The sequence below is a fragment of the Myxocyprinus asiaticus genome, chromosome 16, assembly GCF_019703515.2.
Source record: "Myxocyprinus asiaticus isolate MX2 ecotype Aquarium Trade chromosome 16, UBuf_Myxa_2, whole genome shotgun sequence".
Taxonomy (NCBI): Eukaryota; Metazoa; Chordata; class Actinopteri; order Cypriniformes; family Catostomidae; genus Myxocyprinus; species Myxocyprinus asiaticus.
The window spans coordinates 450,001-473,382 of NC_059359.1; the positions used below are offsets into that span (position 1 = coordinate 450,001).

Below are 23,382 nucleotides of genomic sequence, written 5' to 3' on the forward strand. Positions count from 1 at the left end.
GTGTGTTGTGTCGGGGTGCAGGACGGGTGTGTGTGGGGCGTTCGGGCTTGAGCCTGCACACTGCTCAGAGCCGACCTGCACGCCAGCGCCAACCTGGTGTCAGCATCTGCAACATGAGCCGTTTTACCAGCCTACAAACACACCAGCAGAGAGAAACTGTCAGTCTCACACATGAAAATTCAACTTATCATGCAGCAGTTTGAAATGACATACTACAGGCACTGATTTTCATCAAAAGGAGCAAATTTCAACATTTTTATATTTTGATATATGAAGGTCACATGAAAGCTGATTTGGAGACTTTTCACCAGGCCTTCATCATTTATTTATTTTAGGTACTTTTCAAATGTCTTATGTATAGATTTAACTGTTTTAACCTTCAGACCCAGACTTTCATGAAAATACATTATAAAAATACTAGGGCTGTCAATTTAACGTGTTAATTCGGTGCAATTAATTATGTAAAAAATAAAGCATTAAAAAATTTACGCAGTTTGGGGAGCCTGGGTTTCTCAGCGAGTATTGACGCTGACTATCACACCTGGAGTCACGAGTTTGAATCCAGGACGTGTTGAGTGACTCCAGCCAGGTCTCCTAAGCAACCAAATTGGCCCGGTTGCTAGGGAGGGTAGAGTCACATGGGGTAACCTCCTTGTGGTCGCTATAATGTGGTTCTCGCTCTCGGTGGGGCGTGTGGTGAGTTGTGCATGGATATCGTGGAGAATAGCGTGAAGCCTCCTACTGCTATGTCTCCGCAGTAACGTGGTCAACAAGTCACGTGATAAGATGCGCGGATTGACGGTCTCAGACGCGGAGGCAACTGAGATTCATCCTCCGCCACCCGGATTGAGTCACTACACCACCACGAGGACTTAGAGCGCATTGGGAATTGGACATTCCAAATTGGGGAGGAAACCCCCCCCCCCCAAAAAAATATATGCAATTAATCATGTCCCTGACCATAATAAGTAATATTCCTTCCAGCTTGTAGTAGCACCTGTTTTCTCCAGGGGGCAGTAAGCGAAACCTCCAGCTATACAGGTAACGAGCAGCTTATACAGAGAACAAACCACACTTACCGACAGCACAACACGAGATGAGAACATGTTCTTGTGTTCAAACACAGCTTGATGGAACGCAAATCCAAATGCAGGGATCTTAAGACGTGTTTTTCTAAGTTTTGAACTTCATTTAACTGACACAGCAACCTAAAAACAGAATGTTTATGAAGCAAAGTGAGACGCTCTAAAAGCGTCCGTATGATGCAGGTGTACACTAAACAAGCCCTTATAATAAATCTCAGACTGATTGACGAATTCAATTGCAAAATGGATTGCTGTGAACTGTAGACCAATGATTATCTCATGTTCAATTATATGCAAATAAACAATATATTGAATTCTAAAGCCACTTTTTGTATTATCTTATCAATGCTTAACTCCTCTGCCACAATAACGTAATGCCTTTTAATTATCTAAATTATTATATTTTTAATATATATATATATATATATATATATATATATATATATATATATATATATATATATCATATACACACACATATACACACATACACACACACACACACACACAGTACTGTGCAAACGTTTTAGGCACTTGTGAAAAATGTTGCATAGTGAGGATATCATCAAAAATAATGCCATAAATAGTTTTCATTTATCACTTAATGTCATACAAAGTCCAGTAAACATAAAAAAGCTAAATTAATATTCAGTGTGACCACCTTTACATTTAAAACAGCCCCAATTCTCCTAGATACACCTGGACACAGTTTTTCTATCTATTTAGTCTGTCTCAATTGCTTCTGTCTCTTTATGTAATCTCAGACTGACTCGATGTTCTGTGGGGGGCTGTGTGGGGGCCATGACATCTGTTGCAGGGCTCCCTGTTCTTCTATTCTAATCTTTTCTATTTGCAAAAGTAATGTTTGGGAGTCTAACATTTATATTTCCTATTGACACACTAAAGCTGAAGATATAAATAATCATCTTAAGACAAATACTTTTGTGAAACATCATATGTGCCTAAAACTTTTGCACAGCACTGATATGTATATACATGTATGTGTGTGTGTGTGTGTGTAATTATAAATAGTTATATTAAAATAATTATTTCTTCATTATATATTGAATTATTGTTATTTCTCAGCAAATTTGTATATGCAATTAATTAATTGGCACAGCATGTAATTAATTCAATTTAAAAAACAATCAATTGACAGCCCTAAAAAATATGAATTATTACGTTTAAAACTACAACAATAAACCATTCAATATTTTTGTGTGAAAATAATTTATATTAATTGTTCATAAATTATGACTGTCCCACAGTTGTGACGTCATTTGGGCCACATCAAACAATTTTGCCCCTAATAAAGTTTGTTCAAAAGTTTGTGTACTTGTTAACCAAATGGACAAAAGTGTCAGTGAAGAGCATGCTGGAGATGAAACATGAGACAAAACAAAATCAAAGGAAATATCACATTTTATTGGACCAAATTATGCAAAAAGTGTATTTAAAAAAAAAAAAATAAATAAATAAAATAAAATAAAAAAAAAGATTTAATTGTATTTAGGATATATCAAATGTTAGCTTTGAAATTAGCTTTAGTAAGAATTAAGCAGTCATAAAAATGTAATTTTCAGCACAGAATTTGAGATGTGCTTCCATTTCCAGTGTAAAGAATGAACTGGAAGTAATATAATTTTAACGTGTCTATTTTAACTCATTATTTAGAGGGTCAAAAGTCAAGACAAAATTGACAAAGGACTGACATGAAATTTAATTAAAAATGTACATTTATTCTTTTGGCAGACGTTTTTATCTAAAATTTAATGTGTGCCCAAAATCAGAGTATCGCAAAAACAAATTTGTGAATAAACAGCATTTCCATTCCAGGAGATTTTATGCGCATCTTGACGTTTCCATCCAGCATTATTTGTTTATGACATCCCAGAACCCAACAAATGTAGCATACTATGGGCTAAAACATCTGATGCATACTGTTTCACTTATCAAAAACAGTATGCAGTACACAGTATGCAGTACACAGTATAAAGTCTCACCTCTAGTGCACTCTTCATCTCTCTGATGTGGCATCTTCTCCTGTGGGATGCTTTTTTATCCTCTGTGATGACATCATTCCAGTCATCGGACACATGGCCGAACCTGCGACCAATAACACGCTTTAATATTAACAAAAAAATAGGGTAAGCATTTCTTCAATTTATCGTAAAGACTGACCTGTAAATGTCAGCAGCAGACAGAAGACTCAGGATAACGGCTAGCACGTGTCTCAGGTTTCGCATCTTCAGTTCTGAGATGATGTCCACCTTGTCCAGGCCCATTTTGCGTCCGATGAGCCCTGAGAGAGGCAAGCTGGTTCTGATAGGTCCATCTTCCTCCGTCACACGCAGCAGTTCCTCTAAACTGGTTTGCTGCTGTAACACGTGCGCGCTGCGGCGACTTATAGCGTGAACGACCTGCAGCGCTGGAGTCAGGGACAGATCCTCCATTTTCAGCGTGGCATCCCCTAGCGGGGTTCTGTCCAGAAACACTTCGTCCTTACTCACGTGGGCATCCGGGTCACTCTGCCTCACCCGCTGGTCTCGGGGTCCATCCTCGGACTGGGAACCCCCCTCTCGGAGCGTGGAAAGCCTTCGCTGTCTCTCCAGCCGCGAGCGTCTCTTGCCACATGAAGACGACGGCAGCACAAGCTCCTGGAAAGAGCCGTCGTGATCCACAGAGTCGTCGTGCGATTTGTCCAGACCCAACGAGCTGAAGCCGCTGTCCTCAGACGCTAAGGTAGGGGTGACCAGGACACTGGGTTTCTCTGTGCTTACAGGGGACTGGAAGTTCTTGCCAGCTAGTGGCGAGCTAGGAAGGCCAGCGATGATGCTTTCGTCAAGATCTGGTTCAAGGGCATCGGTGACCTGGTTCTGAAACAGCACAGGACTCATCTGGACGCCACTCCTGCCAGTCTCAAGGGTTGAAGTAATCACTTGAGAGAACATCAGACGCCGTTTACGACAGGAGAAATCAGAATCGTCACTCAAAGTGCTGTAGGACAACGGTCCAGTTGGGCTGATGTCTGGAGAGTTGAAGCTCTCACCGGGATCTCTGGAGGCTTCTCCAGGTGTGGCGATGCCACTCTTCCTCCCATCAGAGGATGAGCAGGAGATGAGCAGACGTCTGCGGAGCGACGGGTCCTTTTTTATTACCTTTGGAGTCTCACACCAGCCCGTTTGGACTGACGTTTCTCTCTTCGACTCTTTCATCGAGTCCTTTGGCCGTCTCTGGTCTTTTCTGTGTGAACTCTGAGATGAGCCCAGCTCATGGTTTTCCTTGGTGCCGTTTGGCCCGGTGTCTTTCCTGGGTGTGTAAAGATGCTCCATATGGCTGTTTCCATGACAAGAGCCACAGATCTGATATTTTACGCCCTTCGTCTGTGTGCCCTCCATTACCTTCAGATGGCCTTCAAACGCTTTATGGACCGTGGTCAACCTACAAGAAAATAATTACGGGTTAATCTCTGAGAGTCAAGTATCATACCACACTTAGTAGTGCTCATGGTTCACACTAGCTCATACATGTTGCTGGAAACTACCTCACTTAGTTTGGTTAACGTTAGTAAATTGACCAGTCAGGAAGGTTTCTGAAAACAGGTTGGACAAATTCAGCTCATCACTTTGTGTGTTAGTTGTTTTGTTCATTAAATTCTCATTAGATGCCTATTTAAAAACGGTTTTGACAGTGGGAGTCGGTTACAGTTGCTATGGTGACGGGCTCGGCGGTTTCCCTCCTCAAGATTCAAACTTTGCGCCGATTATTATGCGCGTGCACAACACAGCCTGAGCACGCGCCCGCCCATACAAACAAACAAGCGCACACTGCTTCAACGGATATAAACAGTTAATATGACGCACATTTCGCTATTAAACTCCTTTTACTGGTGTAGAAGCACATATTTATCGCTTCACTGCAAACAGATAGACGGAAACTACCGAATTAAGATGAAAAACCAGATTAAACAAACAGAATCACCTCAGCTGCGTCTCATCATGCGATTTCCATGAAACACACACATGAAGGGATGTTTCAAATGTGACATATTTTAAAATAATATTTGAAATCATCATTAAACCCATAAATGAAAGACATAGTGTTACTTACGTGTGTATGTGTGTGTGTGTGAGATCTGTTGCTCAGAGAGAGAGAGAGAGTGGTGATCAGCAGGTCAATGAGGCTCCACCTTTCAAATTTCGAGCCGATTTCACTGATTGGACGCGGATTTAAAGAGACTCTGTTATGAATCATCACGCAATAAGTTTACAACACAAAAACTTTTACACAATTAATCTGAAATATTTTCTATCTTAAACAATTTCTCTACAATGGTGTCTAAAATGACATTTATGTTCCCTCTCTCAATGTTTACTTAATTTTTTTTTATTGTTTGTGCATAAATGTATATGAAACTTTGAATGTGCACATGTTGTATCTGTGAATTGTTTATAATAAAGTTATATATATATATAAACATTATTTGTTGTGTTTAATACAAGTTAATCTCAATCGACAGCTTTTGTGGCATAATGTTGATTACCACAAAAATTAATTTCAACTCGTCCCTCCTTTTCTTTAAAAAAGCACAAATGTGTGTTCCAGTGAGACACTTACAATGGAAGTCAATGGGGGCTATTTTTGGAGGGTTTAAAGGCAGAAATGTGACGCTTATAATTTAACAGCGGATCACTGCAGTGTGTTTATTTAGAGTCCCACAGACACCCTACACCAACCTATCACTGCGAGGAAATCAACCTTTAAATTCATTTTATTTATTATTAGAATTAATGTTAAATAAAAATATTAAGAGTGGAAACAGAATGGGGAAAACTGGGTCGAAAGGAGAATTAGAACCCAGGTCATCCGCATAAAAAACACACAATGACATCGTCTTATTACACTAAACCATTGCACAGACACGCTCAAGGAGCAGTTTGTCTTTCATTTCTTTGTTTCCATCAGACTATTTCAGTGCAAATATCCGCACTATGTGGCAGGTATTTACACCAAGTGCAAATAGTCACTCAATGATAATGATAATAATAATAATAATGCTATATTATTGATATTATTGAAGTTTCTAATCATTAATATGCTAAGCAAAAAAGCAGAATGCGCATGCGCGAGAAGTTGACGAGGGAGGGGTCCCTTCTAGACACGCCCCTTCGGAATGGCTCTGGTTCATCCTGATTTGTGTTGAGAAAAGTAACGGGTGTCACGTTGCAGTGCTGTTTGTGTTGCTTTATCAGCAGTCTGGACAATAATATACACCTGAATAATGACTGATAAACTTTAATAGACAATTAAATGAAGAGGTAAAACAGGAGAATCATTTTTAGACTTGTAGCTGACCAATCGAGACAACTTCCGGGATGTTGAGCCCCGCCCATTTACGGCTAAGCGTGTCTGTGTTGTCATGGAAACCGGACATGTGAAGAGCTCAGGCGAGTGTTTCTCCAAACAACCTAATAAAAGCCTTTAATTAATGACAGAAATATTTAATTGAACATGAGGAACATTTATTGTGGTTTGGTGAGTCTAACCTCTGATGGTGCATTTCATTTACACAGAACCAATTCAGAACTGCCTTTGATAACTTGATAACGAGTCTTGTTTTCTAATAAAATATCAGACATGAAGTGCTAGTGCACTGAAAATGCTTCTATTTGCACAATTATTTCATTTAATTCAAAAATCCATTACAAATTATATTGCTAGCATAACCATTTGTAACAAGTTCAATTGAAAGATTTAAATGCATTTAAATTTAATTTGAACTGAATTTGAATTTATTCGGCAAGTATATAAAATATGTCAAGAATTCACTATGGTGCAGATGTGACAATACAGACAGCAACAACAACAATAGCCACGACATAAAAAATTCACTTTTTTAATTTTTTTAAAGAGTAATATATGAAAATAAATGATATGGCATTAAAACTAAGCTCTTTATTCAGTGATGTTGAAAATGTGCTGCCAGTGCGTTCATCAAACACCACGGTTCAGGTAAAAGTGTCGAGTCTGGAGAAAACTAGAGGTAGACGATATATCGGTTTTACAGATTAATCGGTGCCGATAGTTGCATTTTTGGAATATATATATATACATACATACAGTACATTCATAAAGTATTCAGACTCCTTCATTTTTTTCACATTTTGTTGTTGCAGCCTTATGCTAAAATGCTTTAAATTATTATTATTTCCACATAAATCTACACTCCATACCTCATAAAGACAAAGCAAAAAAACTGATTTGCAAATTTATTAAAAAGAAAAAACTGAAATAGTCACATTGACATAAGTATTCAGACCCTTTGTTATGACTTTTGAGATTTAGCTCAGGTGCATCCCATTTCTCTGGATCATCTTTGAGATGTTTCTACACTTTGATTGGAGTCCACCTGTGGCAAATTCAATTGATTGGACATGATTTGGAAAGGCACACACCTGTCTATATAAGGTCTTACAGCTGAAAATGCATATCAGAGCAAAAACCAAGCCATGAGGTCAAAGGAACTGCCTGCAGAGCTCAGAGACAGGATTGTGTCGAGGCACAGATCTGGGGAAGGCTTCAAAAAAGTTTGGCAGCATTGAAGGTTCCCAAGAGCACAGTGGTCTCCATAATTCTTAAAGGGAAGAAGTTTGGAACAATCAGGACTCTTCCTAGAGCTGGCCGCCTGGCCAAACTGAGCAGTCGGGGGAGAAGGGCTTTGGTAAGAGAGGTGACCAAGAACCCGATGGTCACTCTGGTTCTCCAGAGATCATGTGTGGAGATGGGAGAAACTTGCAGAAGGACAACCATCACTGCAACACTCCAGCGATCTGGGCTTTATGGCAGAGTGGCCAGACAGAAGCCTCTCCTCAGTGCAAGACACACAAAAAAGCACCTAAAGGACTCTCAGACTGTGAGAAACAAGATTCTCTGGTCTGATGAAATGAAGATTGAACTGTTTGGCCTCAGTTCGAAGCACCATGTCTGGAGGAAACCAGGCACCGCTCATCACCTGCTCAATACCATCCCAACGGTGAAGCATGGTGGTGGCAGCATCATGCTGTGGGGGTGTTATTCAGCGGCAGGGACTGGGGGACTGGTCAAGGTTGAAGGAAAGCTGAACGCAACATAATACAGAGATATCCTTAATGAAAACCTAATCCAGAGCACTCAGGACCTCAGACTGGGCTGAAGGTTCACCTTCCAACAGGACAATGACCCTAAGCACACAGCCAAGATAACAAAGGAGTGGTTTAGGGACAACTCTGTGAATGTCCTTGAGTGGCCCAGCCAGAGCCCAGACTTACATCATACATTGCATGAATATATAGGCTATAAAAAGCTGAAGCTTTGGTAAATGCTTACACATAGAGCATTGTAACGGAGCGAAGTCTTTGTTGTTTTTAAAATAAAACTCCCCAGTTTATGTTTTTATTTTAAATTTTTTTTTAAATTACAGTTAAAAATCCCACGTTCTGCAACAAATCTCAATTTTTCTGGTTTTTATTGAATTGTTGGTTGCACAATAAACTGCTTTTAGAATTTGATTCATTTTGAACTCTTGTAGCCTCATTTCTTATGCCTGTCATAGTAAGGAAAGACTCTTTAATCATTCTATAAATTGATTAAAAAAAAACTATCGGCCAATTAATCGGTTATCAGCCTTAACCACCACCTTAGTTATCGTATCCACTATCGGTCGAGCTCTAGAGAAAACATCCAACACATCTTTCCCAAACTCAGGACAGGGTTCCCACTCTTTTATGAACACCAGATTCAAGGACTTTCAAGCGCTTTTCATATCAAGCACATAACAAAATCACATTCCAGCATACATGATATAATGAAGGCCTTTTAGATCATAAATCAAACATAGTATTTAATATGTGCACATCAATGTTTCTTTTAGCTCAAAAATATTATTGATTACAGTTTGCATTTGCAGTCAACAGTAATGTGTCTATCAGTTGTCCAAGTATCCATCAATGACCAAAGGGAAGAGAGTTTTCATTAGACGAGATTTAGCCACGCCTTGTGTTGAACACATCTGTACTGCTGTTCCTGCACATGGGACAGCAGCAGGAGCTGACAGAACACTTCCAGAGCTTGTGTGGAATTCCCGATCTTTGGACAGAAGAGCGTCCACTAGGGCTGCAACTAACGATTATTTTACAGTAATCTAACAATTATTAGTATGATTAATTGACTATTTGGGCCATTATAGCAATGATTAATAAACCACTGATTCTTGAGATAAGGGACAAAACATGTTTATTTAATTTGTAATACTAAATTAATTTGAAATGGATATATTTCTGACAAAGGTCTCAGCTAATGAACGATGTTAAAAAACAGGTTTTTATAAAAACGCTTTTTTTTTTCCTCTGAAAATTGACATTTATTCACTTCATAACTTGCATCATACTGTCATTTGTGTCAACTCCGTCAGACACACCAAAAATGCTATTTTAATTTGATTCATCCAACATGTGTAAAGTCTTTAATTATCTAATAATATTGTTCAGTAAAGGAGTTAAGTGATAAAATACATTCAATATTTATTTTTTTTCTGTTTTCATACTATTCTGAAAAGTGGCGGTTCTAGCTTGTATGGTGCCCTGGGCAAAACCCACTTCAACACCTCCCCAAAGTTGTGAGGGGTTGGGGGGGGGTGTCTGTGTGGGTGCCCTGTGTGACCCCCCCCCAGGCAGAATCATTATTTTGAGTTGACAAAATAATGTAATATTTTTCCATCTTAACCATGTGTTGTACACTGGAGCCATTTTATTTTTCTTCCCTCAGTTAAAGATGCCTCTATATACTAAATTAAAATGGCAAAATTGATCCCAGAATTTTAACAGTAATTATAATAATGAGAATGACGAGTTACAAGTTGAAGCCGTGACCGCAGAGACTTATACATTGTTTGTTTAAAATATGAAAAATATCAAATGTACCAGACCGCGTGTCCTACTGTTGCATCCACCATGAGCAGGAAGTGTGAGTGTACTCGGAGTGACAGCTGACCGTGATATTTTCTGATTTATTCAGGATTATAAAAAAATCTGACGGAGTTGACGCAAAGTGAGGACACAACTTTGATAGGCAGTTTTTTATGGAAAATATCATTTAAAGTTTTCTTAATGTATTGTTTGATATCTTACAGATCTCTACCTTTCATTTGATATATTTATGAATTTGTTGCATTTTTAAACACTTTGTTTAGCAGTTTAACATTGTGACCTCTTGCTGAGGACAGGTTAAGTTACATGAGCTTCCAAATATTGAGCATGCATTTAAAAAAATTATAATGAAATTATTTGTAAATATAAGTAAAAAATGCCCTGAGTATACACATCTCCTTTAGATTTAACTTTTCCAGTATTTGTATTGTTATGAATTTCTTGATTTGTTTTGATATAAAGATGACTTTTGTATGTAAGACATGTTTTGTCCCGTATCTCAAGAGTCAGTGAAACATCTTATCTGACGATTCAGCTTGTGGCTTGAGTTAAGAGGATGTATTAAACGTGCTTACTAACAATAAAGAAATGAGGCAGAAAGACTGTCAGTGAATTACAGTTCAAACTAATTTAAAAGCTTTATGAAGTTAAATTTATAAAAACAAAATCACTGCAAATAGTCCTATTCTTAATGAGTGTTGATTCTTGTTTTCCAGTAAAATATCTAAACATCCGTAAAACAAGATACATTTAGTTTACATGTGTATTTTGTCTTACTGTACTGTCGGATGTTTTTTTCATATCCAAAAACTCTGCCATGATTACTCGACCTCATGTTGTTCAAAGCACATATGGCAGAATGTGTCTCATCCCAATTCACTTTCATTAATCTTTTTCCCATACAATGAAAGTCAATTGTGAGTGGAACTAACAATCTGCCTAACATCTGTTTTAAACTACAGGGATGAAAGGAAGCCATATGGGTTTGCAAAAACATGAAGGTAAGCAAGTGATGACAGAACTTTTATTTTAGGTGCACTGTCCCTTTAAGAGTTTAGGTCACCCATTTAAAATGGAAAAATACACTGAATATTAACAGATGAAATCCTGCTGCTAAATCAGACATGATGTTTATTGAAAAAAGATATGCATATTAAAGATAGATAAGATGATACTTTGAATATTATGGATGGTTATTAATATAACATAAGCTTACTTAAATTAAAATTGAATTATTCACAAGGCAGGGTGGAGATGAGAGAACAGGTGTTTATGGGGATGATGAAGTTCTCTTTACACTCCAGCTGAGTAGCTCTGCTGTTTCTGCCTTGTTAAAGAAGGCATGATGAAAGGATGCAAAACTAGATCGCTCCAATGTTACACTTGAACTCTATACAGCTTCATTTATCATAAACAGGAGCAAACGTTTTATCGCTTGCATGTGGTGATTGACAGTCTCTCGCTTGCAGAGATGGTTCATTTGATGAAATATTCCTGTAGAGATCTGTCACTGCAGAAGTGAAGAAATATAAAGCCTCATCCGTCCCACGAGTGTACAGGGACTGGGACAGGCGAGTCACATCTGTGTAACTGAGTTTGTGTGTTTTCCTGCTGCAGGTTTGATGTGGATAAAGAGTCAGAAAGACCCCTCACACCATCATTAATCCAGACTGCTCTAAAATCAAACACAGGTGAAATATTATCAAACAAATAATATACATACCTAAGTGACCTTAGATAACCTCTGCAGGGCAACTGTGCATGTTTAAAGGGGCCATGACGTGCCTTTTTTATTATATTATTATGTCCCTTGAGGTTATATAAAACCATTGATTTAAAGTTGTTGATTATAAGTACAAAAACAATATATTTACATGTCAGATATATATACAAATATATTAATATGTGAGTGTAGGGAGAGTGACTTGATTGCATCATTCACAGTGCATCATGGGAGTGGGCGGAGCTCTTTTGTTGTGATTCTCTGATTGGTGGATTTCTCTTGAGGATTATGAATGAGTGAATGAATGAACGTTACATTTATATAGCGCTTTTCTACACTCAAAGCGAGCATTCTGATACCACTAAACCCAAATGAAGCCTGATTGGATTTGGTGAGTCCTGGAATCCTGGAATCCAGAATTTGTTCAGCTTTTTTTGTGATACATGGCACACCTCTTCAAGCTTCAAAAGAATGCAAAAGTATAATTCAGAAGTCTAATAAAATTGTTCAATGAGACTCAAGTCATGATTGTTATGAAAGCAGAGTCCTAGCAAGCTGGCACCAGTCCAAAAATGTTAAAAGAAAATAAGGCTGGGCATAGAAATGCATCAATTCTTCGACTACAAACTCTTCAGACATGTTTAGTAAGTTCTGTTCACTGTTTTGTGTGCAGCTGTGTTGTGTTCTGTTGTCACTATCGCTGTGGAGGACCTGTTTTTAGATAAACAAAATGAGTTTTCACTTGAACGCCCCAATGTCGTGAGGGGACTGCGTGAACTGTTGCTCTCGTGTCCTATCATGAACACACACAGGAGATCAACGGTCAGTGAACATTTTCACTAAATAATACATTAGATTTCAGTTTGTTTCTCATCAAATCTTATCGTATGCTTTCATAACAATCATGAGTCTCATGAATAATTTATTAGACTTCTGAATTATACTTTTGTGTTCTTTTGAAGCTTGAAGAGGTGGTCACCATAAACTGCCATTGTATGACATCACTGAGCACAACATTTTGTGTTCAGAAAAAGAAAGAAAGTCATATAGGGTTATAACAACACAGGGGTGAGTAAACAATGACTGAATTTTCATTTTTTGGGTGAACTGTCCCTTTAAGGTACACGTCATGAGGTGTGAAACACCTCCACACCAGCAGGAGGCGCTCGGCGGCACATAATGACGTGCGTTAAACACGCGCTCCGCATCTGAAGAAGACAGAGAAGCGGCACATGCGACGTGTAGTTTGATATTAGAGGTGAAATATCGATCAGTTTATCACTTATATATTATAATCAATCGCACAGAATGATCGCAGCGCGCAGGCTCGTGTCTAACAGTATAATGTTCATGGCGGGAGTTCGGTGCTGTAATCGAGCTTTACATAAGAAGGTCATTCATGTTTTAAACGACTGTAATAAAACACAAACACGCACAATAACAACACAAAACTACACAACAACAGCTGGAAACAGCACGACAGTTCAACAGTCCATTTTAACCTCAGATGAATCTGTTAAACACCATCAAACCAGTGAGTACAAACATTAAAACTTTTATTATAATATTCTGGATTATTAAGAGCAATCTCACGAAACCATTCAAGGCCATTAATGTTTTAATTCTCATTAAAGTAAAAATTATACATGTAAAATATGATAAATGTTTTTTTTTTAAATTTATTTTGGGGTGAATTTCGATCTGGACTCATTTTTATGAGATTCACACTATCATAATAATTTACTGCTGTGATGTCTGATGTGTATTGTGTGATGTGTGTTGTGTTGTGTGATGTCTGATGTGTATTGTGTGATGTGTGTTGTGATGTCTGATGTGTGTTGTGTGATGTGTGTTGTGATGTCTGATGTGTGTTGTGTGTTGTGTGATGTGTGTTGTGATGTCTGATGTGTGTTGTGTTGTGTGATGTGTGTTGTGATGTCTGATGTGTGTTGTGTGATGTGTGTTGTGATGTCTGATGTGTGTTGTGTTGTGATGTTTGTTGTGTGTTGTGTGATGTGTGTTGTGATGTCTGATGTGTGTTGTGTGATGTCTGATGTGTATTGTGTGATGTGTGTTGTGTTGTGTGATGTCTGATGTGTGTTGTGATGTGCTGATGTGTATTGGGTGATGTGTGTTGTGATGTCTGATGTGTGTTGTGTGATGTGTGTTGTGATGTGTATTGGGTGATGTGTGTTGTGTTGTCTGATGTGTATTGGGTGATGTGTGTTGTGATGTCTGATGTGTGTTGTGTGATGTGTGTTGTGATGTCTGATGTGTGTTGTGTTGTGATGTGTATTGGGTGATGTGTGTTGTGATGTCTGATGTGTGTTGTGATGTCTGATGTGTGTTGTGTTGTGTGATGTGTGTTGTGTTGTGTGATGTTTGTTGTGATGTCTGATGTGTATTGGGTGATGTGTGTTGTGATGTGTGTTGTGTTGTCTGATGTGTGATGGTGTGTGTGATGTCTGTTGTGTATTGGGTGTTGTGTGTCGTGTGATGTGTATTGTGTGATGTGTGTTGTGATGTGTGTTGTGTTGTCTGATGTGTTTTGTGTTGTGTGATGTGTGTTGTGATGTGTGTTGTGTTGTCTGATGTGTTTTGTGATGTCTGATGTGTATTGGGTGATGTGTGTTGTGATGTGTGTTGTGTTGTGTTGTCTGATGTGTGTTGTGTTGTCTGATGTGTATTGGGTGATGTGTATTGTGTGATGTGTGTTGTGATGTCTGATGTGTATTGTGTGATGTGTGTTGTGATGTGTATTGGGTGATGTGTGATGGTGTGATGTGTGTTGTGATGTGTGTTGTGATGTGTGATGTGTTTTGTGATGTCTGATGTGTTTTGTGTTGTGTGATGTGTGTTGTGATGTGTATTGGGTGATGTGTGATGTTGTGATGTGTGTTGTGATGTGTGATGTGTATTGGGTGATGTGTGATGTGTGTTGTGTTGTCTGATGTGTTTTGTGATGTCTGATGTGTTTTGTGTTGTGTGATGTGTGTTGTGATGTGTGTTGTGATGTGTGTTGTGTTGTCTGATGTGTGTTGTGATGTCTGATGTGTATTGGGTGATGTGTATTGTGTGATGTGTGTTGTGATGTCTGATGTGTATTGGGTGATGTGTGATGTGTGTTGTGATGTGTGTTGTGTTGTCTGATGTGTGTTGTGATGTCTGATGTGTATTGGGTGATGTGTGATGTGTGTTGTGTTGTCTGATGTGTGATGTGTATTGTGTATTCAGGGTCTGTGGAGGAGTTTGACGTCAGTGTGTTGGTGTCAGTACTCAGACAGGAGAACGCTACAGATATCTGTGTCATCAGAGTTCCTCAAGAACTCAAATACAGCGATTACATGATCATAGTGAGCGGATCATCTCCTCGACACCTCACCGCCATGGCCGAGTTTGTGCTTAAAGTGGTAATGAAGACACAAACAGACCCATAAACACACAACACACATTGGGTGTTTCACACTTGAATCTGAGAGCGCTCCAAACACACTTGACCTCTTTAACCTCCTGAGACCCGCGTGTGACTGCTGTGTGCTAGAGATCTTTACAGCCGATTCCGATCATTTCACCTTTTATCAGGATCTCTCATAACTGACTATAAGCTTTCTGCACACGGTGTTGCTTAATTAAAAATAATACTTTAAAACAAGGATAGGCTAGCAAAATATTGTCTGTATTAAGATAGATAGCCCTTAGTGTCAAACTGAAGACAGACTGATAACACACAGGTGCAATTAAACTTAATGTGATATTTTGGGTTATTGGTTTATTGTCAGTGTTTCATATAATTATGATGATTTTTATTTTTGCATTATATTTGATACATTATATTATGATGTCTTAATATTATTTAAAGAATTATTACATTTATAAATTTCATTTAGATGGATGATTGTATTAATAGTTAATTTTCACTTGTTGCTGCTTTGAGGGGAACACGCGCTCTCTCATGAGGGCAAGAGATGAAAGAGCACGTTACTGGACTCCTCAGGTGCTACTATTGTTAATGCCGTTTAATCAGGAGATATTTAATAAAGACGTTTCAATTAATAAGGACTGTTTCTCAGCTCGCGCTGTTTTCCCTTTGCTTTATCGCGTGTGAAACGCTGCATTAAGTGCAGTACACAAACTTTACGTATTCGCCATACGTCTCCCACTGCATCATTCTGAACTGTTGAATCAAGTTCGTCTTACAACACTATGCCAGTGTTACCCACACTCCGTGATGTCATGACAGTGCTGCTCAAGCCTTAAAGGAGCCACGCGTCTTTTACAATATGAGTGATCGGTTTAGTTCAGCCAAATCACCGATCACCGATCGAGTCATAGGACATGAATATCGGCCGATACCGATCGAAGTGTGACCGCTGTGTGCATTTCTCTTTTTGATTTGTAACTAGTTGCTCTTAATAAACAAGCAAAAAAAAATAAAATAATTTTCCTAATCATGTTTATCAGTGTGCTGACACGTGAAAAATGAACAGATTTTTTAAAGCAGCATATCAAATGAAACTAGAGACTCTCCTCTTTACAACCAAACAGGTTTCAGTGAAAAAACATAAAGAGATTTCTTACCAGAGGCACTTTTGTTGGCGTTGCATCTGTAGGAGCGCTTCACGGATATCAACGTCATGTTGTTGTGTCACATGACTCGATGCGGCAGACATTTAACCCTTAAATGACAGACTAGAGTCTTATGAACAGTACTCAGTCAGTTTAAATTAATTTAAATTATGCATTGCGTATAGTGAAGCCAAAATACAGCGTCCACACATGTGGACACGGGGTCACACGAGGTTAAAAGAGGTCTATTATGAATGATATTAATTAATATTACATTTAGCTTAATATTGTAATAGAGATTCAAAAGGCAATAGTGTGAATGAATAGTGCACCAAACTGAGATCCAAGTGCACTTATAAGGGCTCAGACAGTGCTCGGATCTCTTTTACTTTGGTTGTTTGAAACAGAACTCAAGTCTCAATAATTCACACACTTTATATTTGCAGTTTAAATTCCTGCGGAAGGACGGCGATCCACATGTGCGTCTGGAGGGACGGGAGTGTGACGACTGGAAATGTATCGACTTTGGTTCGTAGACCGTTTTGAGTTTTCTGATCAGAATGTGTCGTGTGCGATTGATCATGCATTGATGTGCTGTTATTTCTGTTCTGCAGGATCAATAGTGGTTCACTTCATGCTGTCAGACACCAGAGACACATATGAACTGGAGAAACTGTGGACGCTGCGCTCGTATGACGAACAGCTCAGCCGTATCCCACGGGAAACGCTTCCATCAGACTTCATTTACGATATTAAACACAAATGAGCACGCAAACACGTTTACCGGACGATTGAGTGATCACAGCAGAGGTGCAAACTGCTCAATCACCTCGATTCACTTCACAGAGCTTACCATTTTTATCTCAATATTTGAAAATAAAAGATTTCTGTGAATGCGAACGTTAGAAAAAGTCAATCTGTGTTTGCAACCCATTTTACTTCTGTAATGACATTTGTGAAATGTGTGAAACTTGATATTCAGTCAGAAAATAATGTAGGATGGGAATTGACTGGATAGTGTAAAGTGTCTGTGAGGCAAGTGGATGAATTTGTTTTTTTTGTGATTTTCTCCCCAATTTGGAATGCCCAATTCCCAATGTACTCCAAGTCCTCGTGGTGGTGTAGTGACTCGCCTCAATCCGGGTGGTGGAGGACGAATCTCAGTTGCCTCCACGTCTGAGACCGTCAATCCGCGCATCTTATCACGTGACTTGTTGAGCGCGTTACCATGGAGACGTAGCACGTGTGGAGGCTTCACGCTATTCTCCGCGGCATCCACGCACAACTCACCACACGCCCCACCGAGAGCGAGAACCGCATTATAGCGACCACGAGGAGGTTACCCCATGTGACTCTACCCTCCCTAGCAACCGGGCCAATTTGGTTGCTTAGGAGACCTGGCTGGAGTCACTCAGCACGCCCTGAGATTCGAACTCGCGACTCCAGGTGTGATAGTCAGCGTCAATACTCGCTGAGATACCCAGGACCCCAATGGATGATGACAAAAAATAAAGTTCTAGTTGTCTCAGAAGTGGAACAAGTTATTACATTTTGATGAAAGATTACGAACAAAGCAGTTTTTTATGTATCTATAGAGTTGGTTGAGGGTTTATCCCGAAATCTTTAACTCTTAAAGGGATAGTTCACCCAAAAATAAAAATTCTCTCATCATTTACTCACCTTCATGTCATCCCAGATGTGTGTGACTTACTTTCTTCTGCTGAACACAAATGATGATTTTTAGAAGAATGTCTCAGCTCTGTAGGTCCATACAATGCAAGTGAATGGTGACCAGAACTTTGAAGCTCCATATAACTTTTGAAGTAATCCATAAGACTCCAGTGGTTTAATCAATGTCTTCAGAAGTGATATGATAGGTGTGGGTGAGAAACAGATCAATATTTAAGTTCCTTTTTTTAACTATAGATTCTTCCTGTCCAGTAAGTGACAATATGCACAAAAAATGTGAATCGCCAAAAACAAAAGAAGAACTCTGAGGAGAGAAGCGCTTCTGAAAGTGAAGATTTATTGTAAAAAAGGAGTGAAATATTGATCTGTTTCTCTCTCACACTGATTGATTACTTTTGCTTGTTGAAGTTGTGCACATGTTATTCCATCATGAGAGGGACTCGCTACATCTGTGCTGCCGTCCGGAGAATAACTTGCACTTAAATAATGACACTGACAAACTTTGAAGTGAGAATATACAGTGAAGAGTAAAAACAGGATAATTATTATTTAGACCCATGTTGCCGGATCAGAGTCAGGTCGGCGCACTATTGGTCAGTGTCGTTCCAGAGCTCCGCCCACACATGTGAGGGAATCAAAGGAGCCAGAAGATCCGGATCCTCACTGAGAAGTGTCCGTGTGTGCTCGCAGTTTGTGTAGGATGCTTAAAGACGAAATCGTGTCCAGAGACTCCAGATCCACCGAAAGAGAGTAAAATTAGCACGAAAACAATATAACGCGTTTTGTTTACTCTGATTGACAGCTGAACTCCTCCCACGTGTGAACACAGACACTATGACATACTTGTTTAAATGTCATGTGGATCTGCAGTTAATGATGCTGCTTTTTATCATTTAGTTCTCATTAGATTTAATGTTACATGCTGACTTTAGTGTAAACAACACGTCTACAGAATTTAAAGTAATTGTGACAGAGACTACTAGAGGAACATTCAGGGAACGAATGTAACAAGTCCAGCCCCATCCAACCAGGATGTTGACATCCTGAGACGGAGAGAGTTCGTTGCTTAAACAGAAGGAGCTCCGCCTCCTCATGTGTACATCATACCTGAGACCAGAAGTGTAGTCAAGACCAGACCATCCAAGACACAAACCCAAACCAGACCATCCAAGACCCAGAACAAGACCAGACCATCCAAGACACAGACCCAGACCATCCAAGACCCAGAACAAGACCAGACCAACTAAGACACAGAACAAGACTAGACCATCCAAGACACAGAACAAAACCAGGCCATCCAAGACACAGACCCAGACCATCCAAGACCCAGAACAAAACCAGGCCATCCAAGACCCAGAACAAGACCAGACCATCCAAGACACAGACTCAGACCATCCAAGACACAGAACAAGACCAGACCATCCAAGACACAGAACAAGACCAGACCATCCAAGACACAGACTCAGACCATCCAAGACACAGAACAAGACCAGACCATCCAAGACCCAGAACAAAACCAGGCCATCCAAGACACAGAACAAGACCAGACCATCCAAGACACAGAACAAGACCAGACCATCCAAGACACAGAACAAGACCAGACCATCTAAGACACAGACTCAGACCATCCAAGACACAGAACAAGACCAGACCATCCAAGACCCAGAACAAAACCAGGCCATCCAAGACACAGAACAAGACCAGACCATCCAAGACCCAGAACAAAACCAGGCCCTCCAAGACCCAGAACAAGACCAGACCATCTAAGACACAGACTCAGACCATCCAAGACACAGAACAAGACCAGACCATCCAAGACCCAGAACAAGACCAGACTATCCAAGACACAGAACAAGACCAGACCATCCAAGACCCAGAACAAGACCAGACCATCTAAGACACAGACTCAGACCATCCAAGACACAGAACAAGACCAGACCATCCAAGACCCAGAACAAAACCAGGCCATCCAAGACACAGACCCAGACCATCCAAGACCCAGAACAAAACCAGGCCATCCAAGACCCAGAACAAGACCAGACCATCTAAGACACAGACTCAGACCATCCAAGACCCAGAACAAGACCAGACCATCCAAGACACAGAACAAGACCAGACCATCCAAGACCCAGAACAAGACCAGACCATCTAAGACACAGACTCAGACCATCCAAAACCCAGAACAAGACCAGACAATCCAAGACACAGAACAAGACCAGACCATCTAAGACACAGACTCAGACCATCCAAGACCCAGAACAAGACCAGACCATCCAAGACACAGAACAAGACCAGACCATATAAGACACAGACTCAGACCATCCAAGACACAGAACAAGACCAGACCCAGACCATCCAAGACGCAGAACAAGACCAGACCATCCAAGACACAGAACAAGACCAGACCATCCAAGACACAGAACAAGACCAGACCATCCAAGACACAGAACAAGACCAGACCATCTAAGACACAGACTCAGACCATCCAAGACCCAGAACAAGACCAGACCATCCAAGACCCAGAACAAGACCAGACCATCCAAGACACAGAACAGGACCAGACCATCTAAGACACAGACTCAGACCATCCAAGACACAGAACAAGACCAGACCATCCAAGACACAAACCCAAACCAGACCATCCAAGACCCAGAACAAGACCAGACCATCCAAGACCAGACCATCCAAGACACAGAACAAGACCAGACCATCCAAGACCCAGAACAAGACCAGACCATCCAAGACCAGACCATCCAAGACCCAGAACAAGACCGGATCATCCAAGACCCAGAGCAAGACCAGACCATCTAAGATCCAGAACAAGATCAGAGCATCCAAGACCCAGAACAAGACCAGACCATCCAAGACACAGACCCAAACCAGACCATCCAAGACCCAGAACAAGACCAGACCATCCAAGACCAGACCATCCAAGACACAGAACAAGACCAGACCATCCAAGACCCAGAACAAGACCAGACCATCCAAGACCCAGAACAAGACCAGACCATCCAAGACCCAGAGCAAGACCAGACCATCTAAGACCCAGAACAAGATCAGAGCATCCAAGACCCAGAACAAGACCAGACCATCCAAGACACAGACCCAAACCAGACCATCCAAGACCCAGAACAAGACCAGACCATCCAAGACACAGACCCAGACCAAGACTTGCTGGTTCAAGAACCAGGCAGTACCACAATGATTAATTTATATTTAAAGAATCTTCTTCAAAGTTTTTAAATGCAAATTTCACCTCTACATGTTCTGACATTTTCCAGATCGCTATATAGAGAAAACAGTCCAGCTTTACAAGATGCCTTCATAACCCAAATGCCCCAAGCATTTTATTCTTCTACAGTAATAAACATAAGATTAAAAAAGTTTTATATATGTCTCCTTATTGCAGGTGTCATTATAAAAAGAAGAAAAAAATCCTAAAGGAATGTTACTAGATTGTTAATGAAATAATAGGATTTCAGCTTATCCAATAGGATCTTAATGTATCAGTGAATAATTATCTGATTGCTTTAGGATTGGTTCAAAATCATGAAAAGTTCCTTCAAGATTTTTTGCATCATAAATGAACTCTCAAAACACAGAAGGCTGATTCACGTTAACATTAAATTCATCTTTGCTAATCAAAGTTAAACAGACAGACGGAAAATTAACCTATTAAAACAACTATGCATAAACAATGTTTTTCACTGAAAATAACACTTTGCAAGAACTGATTTGCAGAAATGAGTCGGACATCCCAAAACCATGGGCAACTGAGAATTGTGTTTCATATGCGTTATTAATATAACAAAATAACAATGTTTATTTTTCAGAAATCAGAGACATGTCTGTTGAGTGCATGAATGCAACAGCCAATCAGAGGCGTTTAAGTTGCCAGCGCTGAAGAAACCTGCTCAGGGCACACTAACAGACTGAGTTCTGCTGCTGTACTCTCGCCAATGATCTCATTATAAACAACGTGTAGAAACAATGTAAATAATACATTTATTGTGCAATGTAGACAGCTTCATTGATTATAACGGGAGTTTTGTCGAGAGTGCAGAACTCAGTCAGTGAGTTCATGCTGAACTGAAGTGATTGACAGCGTCAGTGATTATAAAGGGATTGTTCTTTGCTCATTTTATGGAGTTCTTAACAAAAGTTTGTGAGGCGCATGTTCATTTAATCCAACCAGTCACACCGGAGTAAGTTTATATAAGCTGCGTCTTACCTCCGTTCTATGACTGTTCTTCCGGCATCCCTCCTCAAAACACTGAGGAACGAGACCCAGATCCAGACCAAAACACTGAGTAATGAGACCCAGATCCAGACCAAGACACTGAGGAACGAGACCCAGATCCAGACCAAAACACTGAGTAATGAGACCCAGATCCAGACCAAGACACTGAGGAACGAGACCCAGATCCAGACCAAAACACTGAGTAATGAGACCCAGATCTAGACCAAGACACTGAGGAACGAGACCCAGATCCAGACCAAGACACTGAGTAATGAGACCCAGATCTAGACCAAGACACTGAGGAACGAGACCCAGATCTAGACCAAGACACTGAGGAACGAGACCCAGATCTAGACCAAGACACTGAGGAACGAGACCCAGATCTAGACCAAGACACTGAGGAACGAGACCCAGATCTAGACCAAGACACTGAGGAACGAGACCCAGATCCAGACCAAGACACTGAGTAATGAGACCCAGATCCAGACCAAAACACTGAGTAATGAGACCCAGATCCAGACCAAGACACTGAGGAACGAGACCCAGATCTAGACCAAGACACTGAGTAATGAGACCCAGATCCAGACCAAAACACTGAGTAATGAGACCCAGATCCAGACCAAAACACTGAGTAATGAGACCCAGATCTAGACCAAGACACTGAGGAACGAGACCCAGATCTAGACCAAGACACTGAGGAACGAGACCCAGATCTAGACCAAGACACTGAGTAACGAGACCCAGATCTAGACCAAGACACTGAGGAACGAGACCCAGATCCAGACCAAGACACTGAGTAATGAGACCCAGATCCAGACCAAAACACTGAGTAATGAGACCCAGATCCAGACCAAGACACTGAGGAACGAGACCCAGATCTAGACCAAGACACTGAGTAATGAGACCCAGATCCAGACCAAAACACTGAGTAATGAGACCCAGATCCAGACCAAAACACTGAGTAATGAGACCAAGATCCAGACCAAGACACTGAGTAACGAGACCCAGATCCAGACCAAAACACTGAGTAATGAGACCCAGATCTAGACCAAGACACTGAGTAATGAGACCCAGATCTAGACCAAGACACTGAGGAACGAGACCCAGATCTAGACC

General features: G+C 40.2%; 2 protein-coding genes across 2 annotated transcripts in view; one reads left to right on the plus strand and one right to left on the minus strand.

Annotated features, from left to right (window-relative positions):
- The window catches only part of LOC127454533 (F-box only protein 43-like), a 5,050-nt gene extending 567 nt beyond the window's left edge, over positions 1-4,483 (minus strand). Inside the window, exons 1-3 of the mRNA XM_051721830.1 lie at positions 3,267-4,483; positions 3,089-3,191; positions 1-131 (exon numbers count right to left, since the gene is read on the minus strand). The exon at positions 1-131 is cut by the window's left edge and continues 40 nt beyond it. Of these exons, the coding sequence (XP_051577790.1) occupies positions 1-131; positions 3,089-3,191; positions 3,267-4,483 (1,451 nt within the window). The remainder of the gene's footprint in view (positions 132-3,088; positions 3,192-3,266) is intronic.
- Positions 4,484-12,972: 8,489 nt separating this feature from the next.
- On the plus strand, positions 12,973-18,016 carry malsu1 (mitochondrial assembly of ribosomal large subunit 1). Its single transcript, XM_051720241.1, has 4 exons — positions 12,973-13,305; positions 15,006-15,181; positions 16,784-16,865; positions 16,952-18,016. The coding sequence occupies exons 1-4, from the start codon at positions 13,080-13,082 to the stop codon at positions 17,101-17,103; spliced, it is 636 nt and encodes a 211-aa protein (XP_051576201.1). The 5' UTR covers positions 12,973-13,079; the 3' UTR covers positions 17,104-18,016.
- Positions 18,017-23,382: the final 5,366 nt, after the last annotated feature.

Coding starts and splice junctions, on each gene's coding strand:
- malsu1 (XM_051720241.1), top strand. CDS start 13,080: ATGATCGCAGCGCGCAGGCTCGTGTCTAACAGTATAATGTTCATGGCG. Junction 15,182..16,783: donor CCGAGTTTGTGCTTAAAGTG/GTAATGAAGACA, acceptor TTATATTTGCAG/TTTAAATTCCTGCGGAAGGA. Junction 16,866..16,951: donor CTGGAAATGTATCGACTTTG/GTTCGTAGACCG, acceptor TCTGTTCTGCAG/GATCAATAGTGGTTCACTTC.